The sequence below is a fragment of the Bombus pascuorum genome, chromosome 5 (assembly GCF_905332965.1).
Source record: "Bombus pascuorum chromosome 5, iyBomPasc1.1, whole genome shotgun sequence".
NCBI lineage: Eukaryota > Metazoa > Arthropoda > Insecta > Hymenoptera > Apidae > Bombus > Bombus pascuorum.
In genome coordinates, this window is record NC_083492.1 from 11,964,796 (window position 1) to 11,990,668 (window position 25,873).

The 25,873-nt window shown below is 29.1% G+C and overlaps 1 protein-coding gene and 1 long non-coding RNA gene across 5 annotated transcripts in view; one reads left to right on the forward strand and one right to left on the reverse strand.

Annotated features, from left to right (window-relative positions):
* Positions 1-416: 416 nt before the first annotated feature.
* LOC132907547 (uncharacterized) lies at positions 417-837 on the reverse strand. The gene is made up of 2 exons (XR_009658210.1): positions 751-837; positions 417-720 (listed from the first exon to the last, which is right to left on the reverse strand). It is a non-coding gene; the product is annotated as an uncharacterized LOC132907547 (long non-coding RNA).
* The window catches only part of LOC132907534 (protein held out wings), a 46,789-nt gene continuing 21,571 nt past the window's right edge, over positions 656-25,873 (forward strand). For all 4 annotated transcript variants that reach the window (XM_060960724.1, XM_060960726.1, XM_060960725.1 and 1 more), the window contains exons 1-3: positions 656-1,323; positions 18,957-19,090; positions 25,024-25,140. In XM_060960724.1, the coding sequence (XP_060816707.1) occupies positions 1,197-1,323; positions 18,957-19,090; positions 25,024-25,140 (378 nt within the window). In that variant the 5' untranslated portion in view covers positions 656-1,196. The remainder of the gene's footprint in view (positions 1,324-18,956; positions 19,091-25,023; positions 25,141-25,873) is intronic.

Consider the following 25,873-nt stretch of genomic DNA (forward strand, 5'->3'; position numbering starts at 1 on the left):
TGGTGGCCGACTCATGAATCACAAAGATCGCAAGAGGCAGGGTATGCTAGTAGATATCTACGTCCCTGAATTATTCAACTTGTATGCGGTGATGGTATGGCGCGTACCTCACGATCACGATCAGTACTCGCGCGTACGCAGAGGCCGTATATGGTAGTGGGCGGTAGAAGCGCGCCGATAGAGGTACGCAAGACCAATATACGGACGACGCATGCGCAAAACAAGTGCTGCGCATGCGTTCAAACTCAGGAATCTACGGGTAGCTCACCGCGGCACATGCACGGATAGTGCAGTAGAGCCGAGAATCCCGTAGCGTGTGTTTGTTTTTAATTTCGCGATCTACGATCTAACTTTTTAACCTTAACAGAATCCAACTCGTGAGAGAGGCTGTATTCTTCTTCTCTCTCTCTTTCTCCCCCTCTCTCTTTCTTTCTCCTTTCTCTCTTCCTCTCAGTGTCTAATTTTCCTGCCTTTCCCTTCCTCTATCTCTCTTTCCTTTTTCTCCTTCCCTCCTTCTTTCTTTTTCTTCCCCCTTCTCTCTTCCTCTCCTTTCCTACTTCTCCTCTTCCTTCTCAGCCCTCCTCGTCTTTCCTTTCTCCTCCGCTTCTTCTCCCTTGTTCGTAATTTCGCTCTCTCTCTTTTTCGCGCGCGCTACTTCTTTCCCTGTCCCTCCTTCTATCCTCCCTGTTTCTGTCGCTCTTACATACTTCTCTCTCTCGGCTCCACCACCTCCTCCTCCTCCTCCTTTACCTCCTCCTCCTCCTCCTCCTCCTTTACCTCCTCCTCCTTTACCTCCTCCTTCTCCTTCTTATACATAGTATACTGACTCCGCTATTTCTAAAAACGTAACGCAATCGTGGCGACGTATGCGAGGAGCGCGCCAGAGAAACCACGAGTGAGAAGGCGCGACGCACGAACAGCGAGTTGTATTAATTACGAGATAATTGTGCGAAAAATAAAAAGGCAAAGTGATATAATAGTGAATAATTGAAAAATCAGCGTTAACGTTGTGCAAAACCAAAACGTGAAAGGACTACTGTTGTTTTGAATCTTAATTGCAACGTCGTCTGTCTCTTGCTCGTTTACGTTTAACGATCACTTTTTCTTTCCGTTTCCCTCTCTTTGCAATACCTTTTTTGTTTTTGTATCTTTTTCTATTTTCGCGTGACCGCCATAGGAGTAATCAAGTAATTGCGATGTGTGATAATACTAACACGACGACGCAGAGTATAGCGGACTACCTGTCACAGTTACTAAAAGATCGAAAGCAGTTAGCTGCTTTCCCTAATGTCTTCATACATGTAGAGCGCCTACTAGACGAAGGTAAGCAACCATTAATCCACTAATATCTTCTGTACCTTCGGTAATGCATCATTTCACTCGCGACACGCCTTACTTTGGTTGCATGATTAACGCCCACAGCGATTCATACTTGGAGTTCGGTCCAAGCATGTTCTACATGCCTGTGAAACTTTCGCCATAGTTTCTGAGATCTTACGGATTTCGCTACGGCATTCACGCACGCGAAAAAAATACGCAACGTCGCGTCGCGTCGTGTCGAGGAACGCTGTTCATGCCTGAGATACCGGTTCTTGTTACCTCGTAGTTTCCCATAATCGGCAACGAACTGCTCGCAAACATCGTATCTCGATCATGTGTCACGTGTTACGCGTCCCGGTCTGCTCTTCGTGTCTTCGAGCCTGCCGTTCACTTTATTTTTCCAATTTTCTACGTCGGAGCGAGAAGGACAGGAAATTAACTTATACAATGTAAGTTGATCAAAGTAACTTACAATTTCATGTGACTTACGATCCATATACATAACTGATCGATTCTACTAATCTTGACATAATTTGATTTAGTCTATTCGGCATTCCACCAGCCTGGCTCAGAATTATTGCATACGATTAAGGAAACAAGATATGAAATAACGGGTGGGGAAACTGTCATTCTGAATATCAACTATACAAATCTACTAATGTCATGGATTATGGAAAATTCGTAGTACACAGTTTGCTCACGCCCGTATTTTATGTTTGCGTTTCTCTTGCTCGTTAATATGTGTTTTCTCTATAATCTGCTTCACTCGTATCAACCATTCTGGAGAATAGTTTTTCACTCTCTATTTTTAGATAGTCTTGTGCGCGCGTCACGTACGTGTATGCACTGTACACATGTAGACTTTACGACACGTTTACGGTGCTTTCAGTTTTTTTCTAGACAAGAAACCTATTTCGTAAATTTTCATATCAAATCTAGTAAATTGTTTAATATATCGTAACATATCGTCGCTCTATATAATAGTTCTCAACTATTCTGTCTCCACTACTTTGTAAACTGAAAAAACTCAGCCTAAAGTTTACGATGTTTATATTATTGTGCGGTGTTAGGGCTTAACAGAACTGAATATTTATTGCTTTCTAACTAGAATTTTCATCGTATTATCATTAAATTGTATTCTTTATAATAATGAGACATACCTACTTATATGAATTAATCAATTCCTTGTTTTCTTGAAAAATGGAGTTAGAACTAATTACGAAACAGGGCGATCATATATTAAATTTATCTTGTGCATTGTACATTTGAGTATTATATGTCATTGGGAAACAAGACAAGTTTGCAAATTAAAGTTAGTAATTTAGAAGATAAAGAAAGAGATATATGTAATATTCTGGATGCAGAAAATTTTAAGCATCCAGTCTACACATGAATTATTTCGTATTTTTGGTTTATAAATTGTGTCTTTAAATTCTATTATCGCTTCATATGTGCGATTTTGTGATATATACTTGTTCCAATATATGAACCACCTAAAAGGGAAACTGATCAATTCGGTTTTTTTTGCAAATGTCAATTTTCATTATCCGCATACACGATTTACGTTCAATTCTCAAGTAGTAAATGATTTAATTTCATAAGCTTAATTTGCTCATGGGCATGGCGTAAATAATATTATCTACGCTCTAAGGCAAATTTTAAAAAATTACGTTCATAATTTTAATTGTCAACTTTCATAGTTAATCAATGTGGCTTCAAGACGATTCATATTCATATATGTATTTTTTGTTCTTTCGTACAATGTATATATATCATATATAGGGTTTGTGTTGAAAACTTGGCTTATTGTATTTTTGACTTCTCTTTAAATTACTGAAGCATGAGTCACGTGGAAATAGATATAATTTAATAGCACTGTTACTACAACAAAGCACGAATTATAAAGCAAAAAATATATTTTCTGTATATCTGGTTAAATTATTATTTGGTTTCTTTACGAGTATTAATTTATCTTAAGTACCTAAAACTTGAACAAAAACCATACTTTGGAAATAATACCTTCTGATTATGAAATATCATTTTACGAAGGAGGTACTATTTATATATTTTCTAAAATACTTTATTATCTTTCGAAATATGTTTGTCAATATTTATTTCACATTTTTAGTATTTTTACTATATGTGTCATTTTGCTATGTATACGCAAGCATATTCTCAGTGAATCTAATTGAATAATTTAACACACAAAAAGTTATAAAATCATTTTTCTATCGTGACTTATTGTCAATAGTAAAATTATACTTAATACGAGCATTTAACTCTCGGAAAGGAAATACATAACCTATACGTAAAGAGCATATTATTATTGCATCGAAACGATCATTTACTATATATCTATTTATGGTTAAAGGGTATATATATTTATTTTTATACTATAATTATATAATAATTATATAATTGGTAATATTCGTATTTATTTAACATAAATTACGATGATTAGTGTTTAAAAGTAACTTTGTAAGTAATAGTTCTGGTAGTAGATGGTCTACAATCATAGATTCCTATTATTTGTGATTGTAACTTGCATTTGCGTTTGTAAATAACAGATACATAGTTATTTCGTAGTATGTGATTTACATGTAGAAAAATAATAAATTTAAAAGTAATTTTTATTTTAATAACTATAGTAAAGTGTTATTTTAATAACTATAATAAAGTCCTAAATGTATTATTTTAATAACTATAATAAATAAATGTATGTATAGATTTTTCACTCAATATTTGGAAAATCAAGTGAAAGCTTCTCTGTTATTTTTGATTTGCTTGAAAATAACATTATTTAAAGCGTATGCGCATTCGAGTCTATACTGTTTCACAGGAAATGTGTCAAATGACGTTTACGACAAGAACCGGTTTTGCGAAAGCTCTCTGATCTCGCGCATTCCTACAAGGATATAGTCCTGTTGATGCAAAGAAATTCATTTTATTCTTCTCTTCTTCGATTCAATTTAGTATGATATTTCATTGATTAATGTTCAAAATTCAATTTTATGCATTTCTTATTCCTTATATTGATTCATACTTCGTACATCTCTTAAGTATCGTACGAGTATATCAATTCGTAAACGAGAAACCTCTCGTTAATAATTTTGTTCAGATATTGTGCTTGTTATATAAATATACTTGCTACGTTAACTAAATTATATTATTAAAAACAAAATCGACAAACAACGTCTTGCTAACAGCCTCAGAATATTATAGCCTTTAGCAAAAATTAGAATATTATATATCCTTATATTATTATATATTGTGTTGTTTTAACACAAGAAGTTGTCGCTAATATCTTTGACAGTTGGTGCGACTTTAAGTAATACAACATCAACTCCAATTAACAGGGTTAGGAAATCTGGTAATACGTATATGATTTTGATGCATCTATCTGTGCTCTGGTGTACGACGCCTTTAGACAAAAGTACTGTTTGCGTTGCACGCATTTAGTCTTCTGTTACATTCTCAACAATCTTTTCGACAAGGATTTTAACGTCTACGCAGCTTCTCTCCGACCTAAACTTCTCTTGCCTGCTAAAAGTTGAACTAGCTTACAATTGAGAACGGACATGTAGTATTAAACGTAGTGAAAGAAAATTAGCGAAAAATTGAAAAGAACAAACATGTCATAACGCGTTATGATGTAGACCTGGAGTCTCTGCACAATGTTGTTCATCGTAATGCATAGTTCATGATGGCTCAACCGTATTGCAATCGTGTTCGAAAGATCTATTTCGAACACGACGTAGCAAGTTTTCTCGGTGACCTAGTGGCGTGAATAGAACTCGTTGTCAAGCGCGTCCTTTCGAAACTGTCTAGCGAAAACTTGGACAGACACGAGGTCTAGTTTTCTTCTGCTACTAGGTCGTTGTGCTTAATCATTTCAAATGGAAACGTATGAAATCATACACGGTCTCAAATATAATAGATTGATTAGTGTCGTATCACATCTCACGGAACAGTTCATACATGCTTCAAGGAAATCGAGCTTTTCCTATCTATATGTATACTGATAATCTCATTTAGATGAAATATATCTATCTAGATTTTAACGAAGTATGTAAGTTAGATATAAACATTAAAACAATGCATTAAGAAAAATTTCTTTAATGTTCATTTGCATTTTTTTCATTTTTAAGTAACGATTTAATTTCAGTAATGATTATAAAGGGCACTGCTATATTTTGCTATTGCATCTTCAATCAATATCTTTTCGCAGACATAAAACTTTTCAAGCAAGTGAGAAGCGATAGTTTTAGAGATTAACATTGGTGTGTACTTACATACATACATTGAGGTCGATTATACCAATAATATTTTCATATCTTTGGAACTTTTGTTTCGTTTAAAGCTTCGTTTAAAGTCGATAAGTAAGCTTCCAGTAAACTTACATGTTTCACATTCTCATTTTCACTATTCGTTCTCTCCGGTAACTGTTTCCCTGTTATTCAATTTCTTGCTTGCACTTGACCTGATCTGTTTACAAGTATTCAAAACATTAAAACACGACCATAATTTACCATAATAAGTTACAAATGTAAATAGTCTTCTTATATGTATCTCTAGCAACTGCTACTACTAATAATTACTAAATGTAGTAGTGAAGAACTTCCAATGTTTTCAATAAATGTATTAAAGAATTTATTACATCCTAATTTATGTTTAACTTTTTGTGTAATGAAATTTTATGAAATTATCCTTATATTTGATCAAATTTTTTCTGTTTGCGGTTTGCATAGTACTTATATTTGCGCTAATAGTACTTATGTTACTATTAATGAAATTGACATAAAGTTTAACGAATAACACAGTAATATCCGGTTGATTCGATTTTCAATAGGCATAGATTTTTAGTATAATCTAAATAAATAGGTATAATGTGTAATGTTTCCAAGGTTGATATACGACATTTATACTTATTCGATTAAATAAACTTTAGAAATTGTTTCTATATATTCACAAAAATTATATTCTTTTCACTATAATAATACAACTGGTGAAATCAGTAACTAGAATTGATATTTATGTGTTATTATTTTTGTTCAAAAATATCTCAATTATTTCTCCTAACATTAACCGAACAAACAAATATATAAGTATGTATATACATATATTTAATTTTGTGCGTATAATGAACTTACAGTATATGACAGGTTATTAATTAGCTTTTAATGAAAAAAGACGCTGAAACGATGGTCTGTACGTAAAAATAAAAATACATACACGAGCAAGTACAATTTCTCGTAAGTACATCCAATGAGAAAGATGGAGAGAAAGAGTATATGTGTGTGTGTGTGTGTTATTAGTTGACAAAAGGGAAGTAAGGTGGGTGAAGAAGAAACGATTTCTTCGAAAGCAGAGAATCACGTGTTTGTACTTTCTTCATTTCCCTTTGATATTTTTAGCATGTTGAGTGGCGAATGTTCGTACTCGCAGCTATCACTAGAGTATCAGAAGACTCTACTCTTCTTTTCTCTTCTGATTGCTTTCTTTAGTATGTCCTAATGATAAGTAGCAAGGCGACAGCAGCAATAGCGACAGCAGTGGTTGCAAAGGCGGTAGCGGCCGCATTCCTTCTTTCTTCTTTGTTCCTCTTTACTTCTCTTCCTTTTACTTCAGCGAAGAGGTTACACATACCCGTTAGCGATCGCGGTCGATATCGTACGTAGGCACAGTTTACATAAATACTTACCGAAACAGAAAGATATTATTATTTTTACTACTGATATATTTAATCCCGTTCATTCTTAACTTCTTCTAATGTCGTTGGATTACCTAAATACTTAAGGTTTTCGATCGTAATAGCGATTTACATTTAAATAAATTTTATCTGATATGATAACCACTTGAAATCTTCACATTATAAAGTGTACCACGCGCTTAATGTCAACAGTACATAAGATCGTAATCATTTGATAACAAGTTGTTGTGACAAATCTCCGATAACTGTTAGTGAAGTATTAAATTACAAGTGGTGGATCTATATAATATATTAAATGACGATTAGTAAACCTATATAGTTTACATATAGATACAGAACATAAGTTTAAATTAATATAGAATCATAATACTTTTTTTATAAATGAATATTTATATTAAATTAAATTTAATATTTTGTAATATTTGGAAAGGTACTATTTCTTTACGATCGACATTTATTTTATGAAATACGCCTTAGACGAGTGAAGTTTTATTCGTAATATGTTGTACGTAAATAGAAAATTTTATACAAAAATCCTTCGACGAACGCCGAATATTATTTTAAACGTAAGAATATGAATGTAAAATTATTATTATTAGATAATCAGAAAATTCCTACAATTAATTTGAATATTAACAATTAAATGATATGTAATATGAGAGTTGAACTTAGGCTGCACCCAAAATAAAAGTAGAATTTTTATTTTTTCTTTGATAGACATAGGTATATAAGTACAATATCTTTCCCAAATAGCTATATCATTATATCATGATCTTTCTATATTCCCTTCTAAACGTCATTATACTTATTCGACTTAATTAATTTCTCTTTTTAATGTTGTCTCATTGTTATTATAAATAAGATAAACAATTTTTTGATTTTTTAATTTTTCGAGATACATATTTATTTTATGTAAATATAGGATGAAAATTGTTTGCTTAACGTGAACATTAAATTCTTCCAAATTACTTGAAACCACGAACGAGATTTAAGATATGTTAAACATAAGAATTTTTCATAATATAAAAATTTAATACACAAGTACATATTTTAAATTTAATCATTAGGTATATCTATACTCCTTATCTGAATGTACGAATGTGGATAATAGTTATTTTATTAAACATTAAAAATATTTTTTTTCAGGTTCATTCATTTAGAAAGTCATTATAAGCATGAGGATAATATCTGAAAACATTAATGCGATTCTATCTATAGGAGTGTATTGTATTGTGAATGAAATTACGATTAAAATGTAGTAGATTGAGTAGTGCAGTGAAAATTGAAAGTATCTGACATTCTATGTCTATATATATATATATATATATATATTTGTAGATGCATATTGAGAATTACATGCATATTTCGTATGCATAAATTAATAGATTTGATTGGCCAAAATTAAAAATAATGTCGTATCGTATGAATAAATAGTTATTATGTTCAAAGTTTCGTATTTAGTTCATTTAAAGAACAAGTTGAGATATTAACGATAAGAAAGGAATAATATATAGATAACTATATTTTTCATAAATTTTTAAAACAATTTAATCTATTACAGATGATATGTATTTTATTTAAATATTATTCATAACCGTACCAGCATATCTGTCATAATTTAGTAACTTGTTTACATCTTTTATTGTAGTGGAATTATTATTATTCTAATATTAATTATGATCATTAATTATGTTTTATTTCATTATTATTATTACATTTATTTATTTAGCTATTTATTGTTGCATCGTCTAATAGTCAACATTTATTCAAAGTATTGTTTGCACTTCGTCTTTTGTTTCCTTTCTTTGTAGCTGCTTTTAAATAATCTGTTTCTACATTCTCATACATATAAGAGAAGGTTACCTTTTTAAATTTTATTAAATCCCTCGCAGTAGCTGTTCCACTGAGCAAAGACGTTTCTCCGTTTCTAAATAAGGAAATGTCTACGCGCTCCCACTTTTGCAGTGCTCACCGTAGTCGACCTGTCATGTCGTCATTTCGTCTATGTCTATGTCTATGTCGTGGAGACCAGACCACCGTATGCGTTCTTACGCACGTATATATAATATATAGGCTGTTCCGTAAGCTTGCCATATATAGATTCCTCAAGTATCTGTGAACGTAACGTACATTGTACACATACGGTGATACGTTTATCATGCACATTACCTATCAGTCTATCAGCTTTTTAAATCAACAATTATCTATATTGAATGCATATTTATCCGTTTCTATTTAGTAATCTTCATTTGTTATTACTATTAATTAATATATTAAATTTCTAGAATATAATAAACTCATATTAAATATTAGAAATATAAACCTATTTTTTCTATTTATGTTAATAAATATTCATTAAAAATGAAATCTTTGTTTGCAAGAATATTCAGTTATATACATATATACTATGCCTATAGTAATTGTTAGGTAACATATAAAAATGTGATAAATTTTCTTAATGAAAGTAATATACGTACAATCAAATTTTGATATTTTCCTGGCCATTATGAATTTGAGCTCATTGTCAGTAGTGTTTATATGAGTGTAAACGCTTTTAAAAATTATAATGAAAAACTTGCTGTCTGTTTTTAAAATTAACAAAAGATACATATATGTGTCTAGATACAGAACATACCAATTTATAATATAATATAACAAATGGTATATTTTGTGAATCTTTGATAACGTTCGATAGTGATTTAGTATATTGATTGATTGATTTAATATTGATAATACATAATAGTGATTCAACGTTGACTGATTCAGTATTGATAATAATATATGGTAATGACACAATGAAATTTGTTAATACGATCTTTATTGATAAGAGCATTAACTTATCAAATTGATTATATTTATTTTTGTTCCCATGTATCTATTTTACATTACATAACTTTTCGTTCATTAGATTTTGTTAATTATATAAATCTTTTTAACTACATATAATAGATAAATAAACACCGATTGTAATTAATTGATATATCTGCGATTAATCGATCAATAGAATAAACTATGCTGAATAAATTTAGTTTGTGATATACGATTTATAGGTTGATACGGTGATATAGGTTATGGTTATTTTAAAATGCGTTAGTATGTACGTGCAAAGAAATGATGAATAGAATGATGGGACGAAGATTTTGGCAAAAGAGAAATATCATGAAACCCTTAACAGTGGCCCTTGGGAACACATAGGGGCCGATGACCGGATTGACCTGCAGTTCGCTTCATGCCGCATGGCATCCACCAACGGACTCGTGCCACTTCGGCTTCGTTCCATTCTCGTCATTCTCCATCTCTCTTCTGTTATTTTGCTCCCTCGTTCCTTCACTTGTTCGTTTGCTCACTCGTGTGAATTTAGTCTTTAACTTTTTTTTCCTTTTTTCTCTTCTTCTCCTTCTTTTTCTTCTATTTCTTTTTCCTCCTGCTTTCTTCCATTTTTTTGGATTGATTTTTGTTATGTTTTTATTTTAAAAAGGAAAACTCTCGTATTTTGCAAGCAGCGCAATTATCATCTCTTCATTTTTCTGTTTCGTTCGAATAACAATTCGCTCAATTATGTCCCCTGTTCCCTTTAACCTTCTTTTTTCACTCCCACAATTTTCGTTCTTTATCATTCTTGAGTATTTTTTACTCTCCTTCCCTCCGTTTTACTCATTCTCCACCCTTTTTGCGCATATCCTTCTTGGTATCCACCATCCGCCCCCCTCCATTCGATTCGAATCTCTTACTTTAAGCTTCGAAAAGTAGGTAGGGTGAAAGGAATTCTCTACCGTCTCCGTTTCCAAGCGGCACTCTTCGCTCTTCTCTTCGTCAATCTTTCTGCTTGCCTTGAGTTGGGCGTGCACTTACACACGTTTACTTGGGTCATTATACCAAACCGTATATTCCCGTACTGTACTCAGTCTTAGTCGGTCATCTTCGCCTCGAGTTAAAGCGAAGCAGGTTCAACATCTATAGATGTTGGAACTTCGAGACGTCAGTGTGATATCTTATATATATATGTGCATTTAAAATGTATTGTTTAAATTTTTATTACAAACCCGGATAAAAATCTTGAAAACAATGATTTTTACGCTTTTCTTCCCGATTTCGGCCAATTGCAATCTTTTCGACAATTTTTTTTGCATCATCTAGTAAACTAATCCTAATCTAATTTCTGAAAAAAAAAGAAAGGCTATAAGCGAAAAAATTTGCATTGTCCATTTTCAATTTATTTTCGTATGTAAGATAGCCTGTAGTCGATAATTCACTTCTATTGAGAATTAGTCAAATAATATTTGACAAATTTCCAAATTTAATTTTCTTAAAAATGAAACCCACAGCACAGTTTCATTCTTCTTAAATTCCGTCTTATTTTGCGTCATAGAATCACTCTGATTCCATTTGTAATCTGTACTATGATTTCTAGACTAACATGTGCAAAATTCATGTTGTATATAGTGTGAAGAGATTGTTTTCTCTATTTTTCTCTATATTTTATTCATATATATAATGTATTCCTTTTAAAAGTAGACTAACATGAAATATAAAATTTTATTAATTCTATACTATGAAAATACTAAATAAAAATGATTAGATATTATTAGAAATTCTTAAAAATTAAATGGAGAGCAGTAAATACTAACGATAAATACAAGTGAAATATTCGAAAATCTGGAAAATGGAAGTAAGAGAATAAAGTCGGTAATCGGCAATCATAGTAATCAAATTTTCGGCTTTTCGTGGTGAAAATATATATTTGTGCCAGTTCATTCAATTTGCATTTAAGATTAATTTATATTAATATTATTTTTATACAACATAAATTAATGTTTTGTATATAGACGTAAAAGAAATATTTATGTATATGTATGTTTAATTTAATCATGTAAAAGATGATTAATATCCAGATACTTTTAGCATGATTCAATACTGAAATGTGATAATAATTAGTAAAATATTTTTGGAAATACATTTCTTCTTGCTGGTTTATATTCTATAAATTATTAACAATATTATATCGTTAGTATGTTTTTAATTATAAAAAGTGTGTGCTTTTCTCATATCTATATTGATAAAGATATCATAACCATTACATGTAATTATGTATATTATTATGTATATTTATTGCAAAATTAATATCTACGTATCTATTTTATCTTCTATGAATAGTAAGAAACTAAATTGTGTTATTAGTGTAATGTTTGTATAAAGACAGTGTGAATAAAAGAGCAAGAAAAGTTGACCTCTTCCAAATCGACGTAAATCAATGCAGTAGCATTTGTTAATATGGCTATTAATAGATAAATTGCCTTCAAATTATATAATAGTTGTAACATTCTTGCCCTGAAAGATGTTAACCGTATGAGATAAGATATCTGAAATCGAAATGTGAAATACTTTATCATTAATAAGATATTTAATGTAAAGAAGTAAATATTGAGGGAAATACAATATATTTTATGATATGAAGAATTTTATGAAATATTTCGTGTGAAACTTGTGTAATAAAATATGTACATTTTGAAGAAAAAGCTCTTTTATATAAATGAAAGAAGTTTAATAAAATAGATTTTATTGTATATTTTCAATTTATTAATTACGAAAGCTTGAAGCAAAACGTGTCTCAAATATTAGTAGATTATTTTTTTACAGCTAGTGAAATAAACAAAATCTCTATACTTTTAACCCTTAAAAAATCTCAAATAGTTTTCACACAAGGAGATCACATCTTGAATGAAATTTTTGGACAAAACTAAAGTTAGAGTAGATAGAGTAGATTATTAATGTAATCAAATGCTAAAATATTACATGCTAATGGATATCCGTTTAAAAATTGTGATGTGTATCCTTTATTGAATTAAACTAACATAGTTCTTTAATTGTATTGTGATAAATAGATAAGTAGTGTGTACAATAGTATTTAGGATTCCGGTTTGAATCTTGCTAAGTTAGAATCTTTTTTCTGTTTTCTTTTTCGTAATTGAAGTTGTATATTTTTTATGTATCATAATAAAAATGATTTAATTTCGGATTCATCATTTAAGCATACAAAATAGTAATATTAAATTTAATAGTTGACAGAAAATGACAGAAAATATGTATGTAACTTTAACCTTTCATGAAATAATTTCATTTGTTTTCATTTATACGCATGTACGTAAGAGAAATATAAACGAGAAAGTACTGCGTTGTGTTTCCTTATCTTCCATATGATAAGTTTTAAAACATTAAAGTTAAAATTAAATTAATCATTCTTCGATCCAAATACTTTGAAATTCTTTGTAGAGAATTAAAAAATGCATCGAATGGTGCATAAAAAGATTTACAGTTGCGCTTAAAAAAAGATAGGGGTGACCTCCAAATGTTTGAAACGTCTCCGCTTTCAGAGAAGACATATGTACCATCTGATGCGTCACTTGAAAGTCGAAACTATTTAATTTCTCCTAATGAAATTTTTTTCGAAGTTTAATTATTTCCTTGCTTTTCATGCTTCGAAGTCTGCTACGTACTTGTTACATGTACAATATAATAATAAAATATAATGTAGAGAATGAAAATTCTATTTAATTTCCATTTTATAAAAAATAAAAAATAAAAATAACGTCTCAAATATTTCTTTAAAAACTCTATCTGTAGCAGAATAACATACGTATACATTGGCTACAATTTTATTAAGGTTAATGATATTTGCGTAATATGATCTCTGATGTACTTGAAATATTATATTCTGGAAAAGTAAAAGGTTGAAAGGTTAAAAATATATGTAACAAAGGTTCTATTCTATTGATTAATTATCAGTTATTATTATCAATTATTGATAAAAAATATTGAATGATTTTCTACTGAGCATGAATTGCGTGCTATTTATTAAATAAATTTATAAATTCAATTTACCCGTGTTCTATGTTACAGTTTTCAATAATAGAATTTAATTATCGTATTATGGTATTATTTTAAACATATTGTGACATGATTTTATGGAGAAGGCTTAATAATATTATTATTCTTATATTCCAGCTAAATGTGTAGATAATGTAAATAGTACGGGAAATGTATTTTTCTACATTATTTTTAACGTTATACTTGTATATTTGTGAAACTTGTGTTAGAAGTCATAGTTTAGTGTTGGTATAAAATTTCTTGGACACTGACTTATAAATATATCCTTGTGACTCACTATGTGAAAATAAGTTGTGAATTGCTTAAGAAACTTGGCTACTAAGATATAACTTCAATACATGTGACATTGATTTAAAATTTGTATTTATAACGCGATTAAATTTGACTATTGTATTAATTCCTGAATTAATTTGTTGAAATCGATGAACAACATAGTGATAATACAAAATTAATATAACATCTATACAATATTTATCAATCGTTTTCAATTTGTTGTTCTTTAATTAACAATACGATTGGGTTATATTGATCTCTTATGATTAGTTACATAATGTTTACTCTTAATTACCCGAACAATAATACAAATATTTAATAAATACAATTCTGTGTTTTAGTTGTCAACAAGATAGGTATTTCTTTTTTGTCATTTATTTATTTATGCTTATTTTGTGTGTTTGTGAATTAACTTTTTTTATACTTTGTGATATTTCTTTTTATTTTTTTCAGATCAAGTTTATATCTTTTTTTTAAAGCTTAATTTTATACAAATATCATAAATATCATAATATTTTATACTACGCAATTGATAATTATACAATATTTTGTTAATAATATTTTATTAATTACATAATATAAATAAAGGAGGCATTCCTTACACTCTCTTCAGTATTGTTTTCTTTTAAAGATAATACTAATGACTAGTGATTTATTAAAAACAAATATTGTTGAACATGTACGTATATACATATTTTTGAAATATTCAGCTTTGAAGCGATCCTATTTTATAGATTGCACCATCATGTTAACTTAATGAAAAACGAATCTAGAGAGAGGGTCTTCTACATAATAAATTTCTAAACTTCCGGAACACACACTCGAATTATACTCTTTGTAAAATGTTGAAAGGTCATGTAAAATTACATTTTGTCGATATGCAAATGGAACCTGAAAACTTAATTATTGATTTGATTTACGGAGCTACATAAAAAGATATATAATCGCCTTTTTATACTTCCAATGAGATTATAATTACTCTTAGATTAACTATATAGTTTGAAATACTGTTAAATAATTATTACCATCAGTAAGTGTTAGTGTATCTATTGGATGAAAGACAAGGTTACGAAACTAAACGATTTTATTCAACTATGAAAATTGAAATTCGATGAAAGTGCACAGTTTCTAGCAAGAGTAATAATAGCTTTCATTGTACATGAAATACATATTGAATATATACATATTGTATACACGAGTACAATATGTATATGATAGGATACGAAGTGTTATTACACAATATTTTATTAAATATTTTATTATTGTTATTAAATTTCAAGGCGATTGCTGAAGTTCATTGTAATGTTTGGAAGTTGTGTCATTGTAATTACAAGTACCGTTCTAAGGAATTAAATTATTTTTCTTATTGTAAATTAACGAGAAGGTTTGTCTCCTTAAAACGCCATTGTCTTTTTCAACCGGTTGATCTGTGTCATGGATCGTAGTCTTGATGATTACGCCATCGATGATGTCATAGACGCTGCACCTAACCAATACCAACATCGATTCAACATCACCACCTACGCTACACTTAGATAGATTTTTATTCTCACAGGTAATGAGCATTCTTACTTCCCAGGTCTATATCGTCTTGGAATTTTACTTTATCCTTTTCTCTCGTTTGGAGTTGATTCCAAAAACAATGATTCATCGTTTGAAAATAATTGTGATTTGTATTTAAAAAATATGACTATAGTGTTCAGCAATATGACAGAGAGTGAATAAAATTTTATAAAAAGATATTTCTTTTAATTAGCATTCAATGTATTTCCGATTTAGCTTTACAATAAGCAAACAATCTCTATGTATATACATATGTATGTATACGTATGTATGTATATCAATACGCATTTCTGCGAGTCACAAGATATTTCCACGAATGAAATTAACTAATTGACTCGCGATATGAGTCAAATATATATGTGTTTAAAGTTATTATTCAAACCAAAAATATTGTTTACGTCAGATAAAGTTTGTTCTAGATTTCTTCTGATTTTAGATAAGAAAAGAGGTGAAATATCGTAGCATGTGAAAGTTTAAATTAACATATAGTACTTGTTTCTTATTTAATTGAAAATTTCGTTTCTGAATAATTACTGAAAGCAAAACAAAACAAATGTAATGGAAAACAGGAAGGTAAGAAAGCTACGAGAATACAATACAGCTGATGTCAGCTGTAATGAGCAATGTTGCTAAAAGTGGATATGATGCTGCGTTCTTTCGCTCGTGTGTTCTATCCTCTCTTTTCATTTACACTCTTATATCTGCGCACGCATGCGTAATACGTACTGTGGTAAACATATACATACATGCATGCATATGTATAGCTATACTCATAACTATGTAGTCAGTGATACTTAAAAGTAGGTAGAACTGGAAACAAGTTTAAAAATATTGCTTATAGTAAAAAAGAGGTGGAACATACCGCTTTCTACATTTTGCATTTCCACTTAATTTACTTTTTCTTCAATTGTTCTTAAAATCGTATATTATTTATAAATAGGCAAAATTTATTAACTTCATAAAGCTACAACTATAATACAATTACAAGTATCAATATAGATACTAGGTAGATACTAGTATTTTTATATAATACACACCTATAAATAAATAATGATATATCTATGTACCATTTTATTCTACGATCTCTTGCCATTTTTCCTAATTTATTTATTCTTTTATTGTAAAACTTTTCGTCTGTCTCATTAGAAAATTCAGACACGCGCATCCTTGGACATTCTATGTTTTTAAAAAATTTTCAATTATGGAAATTTTCCAATGTGCGAAATTAAGGTTAGGTAAATATGGTAAGTGGGATAACCACCACTTTTATGTATTTTTAACAAACGATTGCATATTGAATCGCATATTTAAATGCTGTCTAGCAAATTCCTTTTGGTTATCACAGAACTCAGATATCATTACTTAATTGTCATTCCAAGTTTATTTAAATGTTATAAAATTGATTCCTTTAAAACATTTTAAGTATCTAGTTGAGTATCTCAGGTTTTATTCACTTAATATTGTTATTTACCAATATTAATCTTCAATGAGCTGCCATTTCGTTCCTTATCTTTCAGGTCAAAATCTCCACTATTAAATCTTTTAATCCACTTTTGAGTGGTACGTACGTTTATCGATATCATCATCAGCATACATATCATACATTTTCTTTTTATTTTTTCTACATTAATTCGTCGCATTAATTCATTTTTGCATCCATTGTAATCATTTTCGCATTTAATTCCGGAAATGGATATTGCATTGGTTCATGTTCAAGAGGATTTTTACTTTATACAAAACTGAAGGAGAACTGGCTAACGCTGTATAAGTAAATGAAATACTCTTAAGGCTGGATCAGGCACGGCCAGTAATTTAATCTAGTAAAATAGCAAGTAAAGCCGAATCATGTTGAATTAGAGAATCATGGCGGACGAAACGGGAATAAAACTAAAGCGACCTGTTTCGATGGATCATCTGCTTTGATATTGATCATCCACAGTGAAACAATGTAAATTCGGTTTCACTTACTACTTAACTAAACTGACCATATCTGAACCAGCCTCTAGACTTTAGACTGCCTTTAACTTGTTTTGATATCTATACATATTTAACGGTTATCCAGCTAGTAAGTATGTACGTATAATGGATAAGCAATAGTAAGCATCTATTACTAGCACGTAGCTAGTAAGTATGCATATAATGTATAAGCAGTAGTTTGATATGATACTTCTCGAAATATGTACGCGGTTGTGACGAACGAACCTAATATATAATTTAGTATTTTAATATGAGAAATGTTTTTAACTTTGTTATTAATTAATTACATATTTGCAAACCCTTGAATTGTAAGGAAATGCTATTCTATTATTTTCATTGCGATAATATTTTTAAAGCTTTGAACATATAAATCATCTAATATGATACAAGCAAGTGTCCAAATATTTCGTGAAAAAATACTAAAAATATATACATATTATGTACATGTACATATGTATGTACATATTATTATAAAAATAAATTGATATACCAAATATTTTTGTTCAACGATATAGTTTCTATAATCAACAATTATTGAATATCGAAATGCAGTGATGGATAAAAAAGAGTTTAAAAAAGAATCAGCAGGTAAAAATATCATAATTCTAGAAAATGGAATTATGATTTATAAGGGCACTGAATAAAAATAAAGATAGGATGTAATATATCTTATAGGATAAATGATTGTTAAAAAATGTTTAATATAAAAGTTATTAATGTTCGTACGCATATACAAATGCCAACTTAAAAACTTTTTCTCCGCCATTATAAACCATCTAAATACATAAGTACAACCATTATTTTATTGACTATAAAATTCTCGTATGTGTATCGCATTTATCTTAGTAAGATAGTTCAGGAAATTGAAATTTAATCACTTTAAAAACTTACATTCTTCAGATCTTTTATAAACACGCAATCCACATGCCTGCATACACACGACTAAATGATCTTATAATTGTCTAATTTTATTCGTCTTTTCATCACATCTACTCTTTATCATAAAACTAATGTCATTTTGCGCGATGAAAGAGTTGTACATATGATGTTCATTTGTTACAAATGTTCATTAGAGATGATATGTATAATTACAAACTGACTGATTTTATTTATGGTTCTGCATTTTGGTTCTTCTCTCTTACAGGTTAATAGTAGACTGTACTCGACGAAATATTTTAATTAAAATTGGAGCTAAAAATATGTACATGCATCCCTATCTTTGTTGCAGAAATCGCAAAAGTGCGGGCAAGTCTTTTCCAGATTAGTGGCGTCAAAAAAGAGCCACTAGTTCTGCCGGAACCAGAGGGTGATATCACAACGCTTACGGAAAAAGTTTATGTACCTGTTAAAGAACATCCAGATGTAAGTATTTCTTATTTATATTGCTATATTATCTTAGATAACAATTTACTGTCTTATAATTAGCGTGTGAGTTTTTATTGAAGTATGTACTATTATTACAGTTGTGACATTGTAACATCTAACTAGATAGTTTGCAATTTACCAATGAAAAGCTTTAATAACATTACATATTCGACTAAATATTTATTCATATGCATCATCATTATTAACATGTCTATTTTAATAATTTTAATTTCTAATATCATTTTACAATAAAAGCCTATGTTTTATATATAATGGATAATAAATGATTTAAACGTAAAACATCATTCCATTGTAATGTAGTGTATAGCAATGTAACGAATTACTACAAAAATTGAAAGTTGTACTTTCTTCAGTAATTCCAATCTTGTTTGGAATATTAGCAGCAGTATACATATCTACTTAAGAAACAATTTTAAGTGTACGCTCTACGTTTCGTAGAGATGAAGAAAGTTTGTGTAAATTTTTCCTTAAAACATACTCGCTTTCAACATCTTTCTTTTAGACAAGTATTAAATAAAATTCTAAAAATGATTTCTTTTTTACGACATTGCTAACGCAATTTTATATGAGTCATATTTTACTTTATCTCTATAGAAAATCTTTAAAAAGTTCATAGTAATTTTTATCTTCTTTTTTACTAATTATAGAATTTTTAAATACTAAAGATACATATGCATATTAATATTAATGTGTACATATATATTAATCCGTATTAATATCTATAAACATTAATATGATTATTAGGTACTTAAATAAGGTGTTGGTAACTGACATCGTCTTTAATACATGCTTGGAAATAATAGTTACTATTTTCTTTTCTATAAGAATGGTAAATCCGGAGAAATGTGCACATTTATACGTATTTATTTTTTCCCAATAATCTGTACTCTTATTCTTTTATCACTATAAAATATATAGAAAATAATAAACGTAGTACATTATAATATACGCTAAGAAAATGTTTGATTCAGTACGCTATCAATATAAGAAGAATTTTATGTATATTAGAAAAAGTTAGTAACGTAGGTACACTGTTTATGCGTTTTTTTAAATGTGGAATGTAAGTAAATGTTATGTAAAAGTTGTTATTCCGTTGAGATAAATATTTTGTTCTCAAAAGTATCTTTTATATCTTTTGCACTTTTAAACAATTAAAAGTTTTATACATATTTTGAAACTATTGTATGTCAAACTTGTTTCTAAATTAATCATATTTTTAAATTTAATTAATGTGTTAATTGTATAGTAAATATCTAGAAATGTGGAAATTTGATTAGAAACTTTATTTTGTTTGCGAAATTTTCTTTTCATATTTAAAAAAATTAAAATTTTTTCCTATTTAGGGGCAATAATGATAAAAATCATTCATTGGTCTCGGTACTGTATTTTTATTAACAATATAAGATCAATTTTACTTTTAACTTTAATTTAATACCAACTCAGCGAACAAGGGGATGAATTAATAAAAGTTTATATTCTAATATTCCAAGACTTTAAATAACTTGTTAAGGAAAAAAATGGGAAACATGGGAAATTATGATTATTATTTATGCATTTATATTTATACATAAAATTCGTTTAAAATGTAATTTCATTCTTACTTTTGTTGTTATGTTTTTTAAGCAATATTGCACATTAGGTATATAAAATCTTCCAAAACAGCACATTTAGTTGTATACATTTAATTGTTCAAGCAGTTATTTCTAACTTTTCTTATCGATATATCAAGCTCTGTATACTTGCAATATTACAAGCTAATTTCTAATATTCCATACATTCGTCGATCGTCTAAGCGCGTTTGTGTATGTTTTGAGCAGTATCAGTACCTGGCAAGAAATTCGTCCTGTGCATTGTTGCACGTATGTGCAATGTATTCCGACTTACCACACAGGAAGCTCACAAATGTTTCAAACGTATTTATCGTAAGCAATGAACATATGAAATACAGTGACTACAAAAAGTAGTCTTTATCATCTTTTTTCATCTTTATTTATCATAATATCTACGTATTAATTAATCATTTCCAAGTTCTTACACATATTAAATTTTCATATCATTCAGTAGTGTCTCACATCATTATAAAATATGATAAATACCATGAGAATGAAACGTGCAACTTGATAAAGATACGCTTTATTATAAAAAATGAGAGTGTATTCAAACACTTTATCTAGCCACTGTTTGTAATAAAAAATTTGTATATATAGCGAACACTAGAGAGAAAACAAGGTGGTCTCTCTTCTTGTTTTCTAGAGTAAAACGACACACAGGTTTTTATATTTCCTAGTAGTTGCCTTTGGGCTAAACAACGATTATTAATTTGCCTATTCAGTTCAGCAATTATTCTGAAATTAGTCTCCATAGTAATATCAATTAAACATAAATTTGCATTCGTTATGAAATTTTTAACATTCATTGGGACATGAAATTAATAGAATGCGTTAACAATCGCTGGTGTGATTTATTAAAAAAATACAAAGTTTATGTAGTCAGGATAAAAATAAGATAGTAAGAGCGGTATCAAATTAACAAATGGTTGAGTCAAATTATGGAAAATACTAAAGTAAACATTGTGACGTGCTTGGACTACGAGCAACGCGGACATTCAAAAATGTGCAAATGAACTGATACGACATCAGGGATTCATTGCGAAAAACAGTATAAAAGAACTTGTAGAATGGTACAGATGAATTCGACGTTAAATTGAGAAGCTGTTGAGAAATTAGAAAAAATTCAGCTAAATCTGACGCGAGATTAAAGAGTCGCAAGAAGGGTTTTATATGGATGAAGTTGATAATAGAAATTGAGGAATCGCGGATAATATTAGTAAAACAGAAAAACTCTAACTAATAAACGAAGATACTATGACTATATGTATACTACGAATATTAGATTTGAAATAATTAAACTCGAATTGACATGGCAATATCAACATATATTTTGTAAGTTAAAATGTTATTATAAATGTATACGTTTTGCAAATAAATGAGTATTGGTGTTTGGTTTTGACGGAGTACTACTAGAAGTAGTCCGAAAATAATGCCGAATAGAATTTATCTCGATTCGCAGATTTTTGAGGCGTAATGATTGTTTCGGAACGGAATTTTAGCTCCATCTCACATGTTATAAACTTGAACCTTACGAGTGTTGGGGTCACACGAGTGTTGGGATGACGGACGTTACGACGTCCGTCGTAACGTTGTATAGTTTGACGGACGTAAGTAGGCGTAGTTCGTGTGACTGACCTGATCCTATGCAAAACGAGATAGAACGCTGAGAGACGGACGTTGTAACGTCCGTGTCCGTCGTGACCCGTAACGCCTGTCATTTTAACGCTCGTGCGACCTCAGTCTTGACGAAGCAAATAACGCGAAGCATCACCGTCACTTTTCGTAACGATCTGTCTAAGAAGCTTAAGTATCTGTTTTCTTATATATTGCGATAATTTTATGTGGTGGAATAGGCCATGAGTTTATCATCTGAAACATTATCAAACATATGTGCTCGCATATGGATAAACTAATCCTACGGGTGAGATTGTGCTTTGAGGTTTTCGTGAAGCCGTATCTGTAACGGTTCCCATGTCTGGTCTCAATGTTATCCAGTCTAATAGAAGCCTCCCGCATTGCGTATGCAAGAGATGTTTAGAATAAAAAGTATTTTTATTTGCTGAGTGCCTCTGAAGAAATTTTAAAAACATAAGTATTCTTATAACGTAACGATACTAATGTTAAAAACGAACGACACATTTTACAGAAATGTGAATATACATACGTATATATAATATAAAGGAAGTCTTGTCTAGAAGATTAATTTCGTCTACTATATGTTTATTATTTGCAAAAAGTATGTAGACACGAAGAAAGAAACTATATAACGATATGACGTTGCAGGAAGAATAGTTCACCTGAAAAACAGTATGAGAATTTAATAAATCTCATCCAATTTCTATCTGAAACAAAACTGCACCAAAGATTTTAAATTTGGACAGTGTTGCTAATGATCTTCGATGTTGAAGCAACATTAAAACAAACAGAAGAGGTTATATTTACGGATTAAAAGAGATTTAAGAGGAATGGATCTGATTATCTCAATTATTATTTTGAATTTGCTGAACTGCTATTGGTATTGGATACCGTGATAAGATAGAGACAAAATTTATTACAAGCTGAATCAATAAGGAGAAGTATTTTGAAATTATTGTTGGAAAAATAAATACGTATGTTACAAAAATTGCCCTAAATGATTTCACCAAATTATATTATATTATATCTTTGAAGATACATAATACTGCATATGTATTATAACGGTAAGAAAGTATTTTCCCGCAACACGAAGAGATTCGACTTTTAAATTGGTTTAATATTATAGAAATTTGTTAATATTATATAATATTTAACATTATGATATTATATAATACCTATATAATATTGGAGAAATCTTGTCAAAATAGGGTACCAAAACGACAAACACGTATGTAGTCAGAAAATTTTAATAAGATAACGTGATATTCATTTAATGCGAATGAAAATAAATAAGACAGAATATTATTAAAAATAACTTTTTGATATTACACGTATGCTATACGTTCGATACTGTTGATTAATTTATTTATTATATATTCTTGATTTTTTAATAATTTTGTCATTGTTTCCTCGCATTTTCTTCCTTTAACATTTGTATTTTTTTATTCTTTTTCTTTTTAATGGAAGAGTTTGCAAAAATATATAAAATATATTTGATTTTCAATGTGTAACAGATCAATTTTAAATAATTCTTAAGCTATGCTATAACTTTCTGAAATAAACTTCCCTTATGAGATGAAATTGAGCTAATAATAAGATATATATAAATATTTCTTAATAACAATTATACATGTGTATAAAGCAATTATTCATTTATTATAATCCACTTGACAATATCATTGTTTAATAACGGAACATTTAATTTGATATTGTATCAGGGGACATAGTTTATAGATCAAACAGTCCAAAGGATATTACTTAAATGTAGAAGAAATAAATAAATTACAAATAGAATTTATTCACTTACAGAAGACATTTTATACATGTTATCATTGAATCAAGAGAGTACAATTATTATTAAATTAATAAATGCTTAACGACGATAACGTTTTATCGTTTAGTTAGGACAGACTTTAAGTGTAGGTAGTGGAAAAAAAAAATAAAATAGGAAGGAAATTATGCTTTTGAAATTTAAACAATGGAATTTTCTTAGAAATACCAGGAAAAAATTATTTTTCACAAAATATTAATTGAATGAGGTTTATGTTTGTCTACTTTATATGAAGATGCTTTTGACGTAAATTTGTTAATTTCCTAAGTAATTAGTTTTGCATCTATGCTTTATAAATCATTAAAGGGAATTCGTTTAAAATAAGACACATAGAGTTCGATATTGCAATATGATAAAATTCTTATTATTACTTCCAAATATAATTATACAGGTTAACACGTACGAATAACACGTACAAGCGTGCATGAGATAATCATTTTTTTAAATGAAAGAATAAGAGGAAGATGTATAATAACATTTTTTATATTTATTTATATATTTATATATTTTGCATGGTATTCTACGCTTATTCTTTATATATATAATATAAACGCATGTTACATATAAGTCTACTTAGAAAAATAACTTGTGTAAGTTTTATATCAGGTGAATATTAAAATGTAAGCGCAGTAAAGTACTTTATGGCAACAATGAATAATGACATTTATTTAATAACTTCACTGTTTCTAATTAAATACAATAAAACATGTCTACTTTTTTTCAAAAAATTATTCATGTACATGTGTAAGAATCGCCATTAGAAATAAAACACAATTTTTTATATCATATACTTGCAAACGTAATATGTAGATGTGAAATTTGATTTGTTACAGTTTAATTTCGTTGGAAGAATTCTTGGACCACGTGGTATGACAGCTAAACAGTTAGAGCAAGAAACAGGATGTAAAATTATGGTTAGGGGAAAAGGTTCTATGAGGGATAAGAAGAAGGTAAATTTATTGTTTTTACACAGATGTTTTGTATACATAGATATAATATATCTTTGCGTATAAATTTTCGAGTGACATGTTCAATTTTTCCTTGTATACATATGTAAGGTTTCAAATTTCTCCCAATTGTAACTAGATTTGTAATTACAATTGACATTATCATATTTATTATATTATAATTATCTATAGGTAATAGCCACAATTGTGTGCGTGATTAAGTATTCAATTTTTGTGATTGAATATTTTGTAGTGATAAAAAAATGATAATGAAAAGATAAAAGTACCTTGTTAATTTATACATATATATTTATAATTTCTTTATAATATACACATAAACAATATGTCAAAAGTACACGATTATTATTCAAATTTGAAGTTAAATATTTGTTTCCAAGCTGCGTATGATCACTGAGAAAACATTTTATCGTAAGTATATGCATCAAATAATAATATGGATATACAAAATTTATTTCCAATTTCTCATGTTCAATATTAGTTTAGATTTGTCGCATTAATTTATTTAAGAAATTGTAGCTTTATGATTTTTATTGAAACAAATACATGTGAATATTAATTTTTTATTTTAAATCGATCATATGGAAATTTAATATATTAATATACAATATAGAGTAATATTATGGATATATAGACATATAATATTAATTCAGGAATTAGTTTCCTACAATTAGATATTTGTTGTTACACGCACTTAATATTTTTGATATATTTTTGG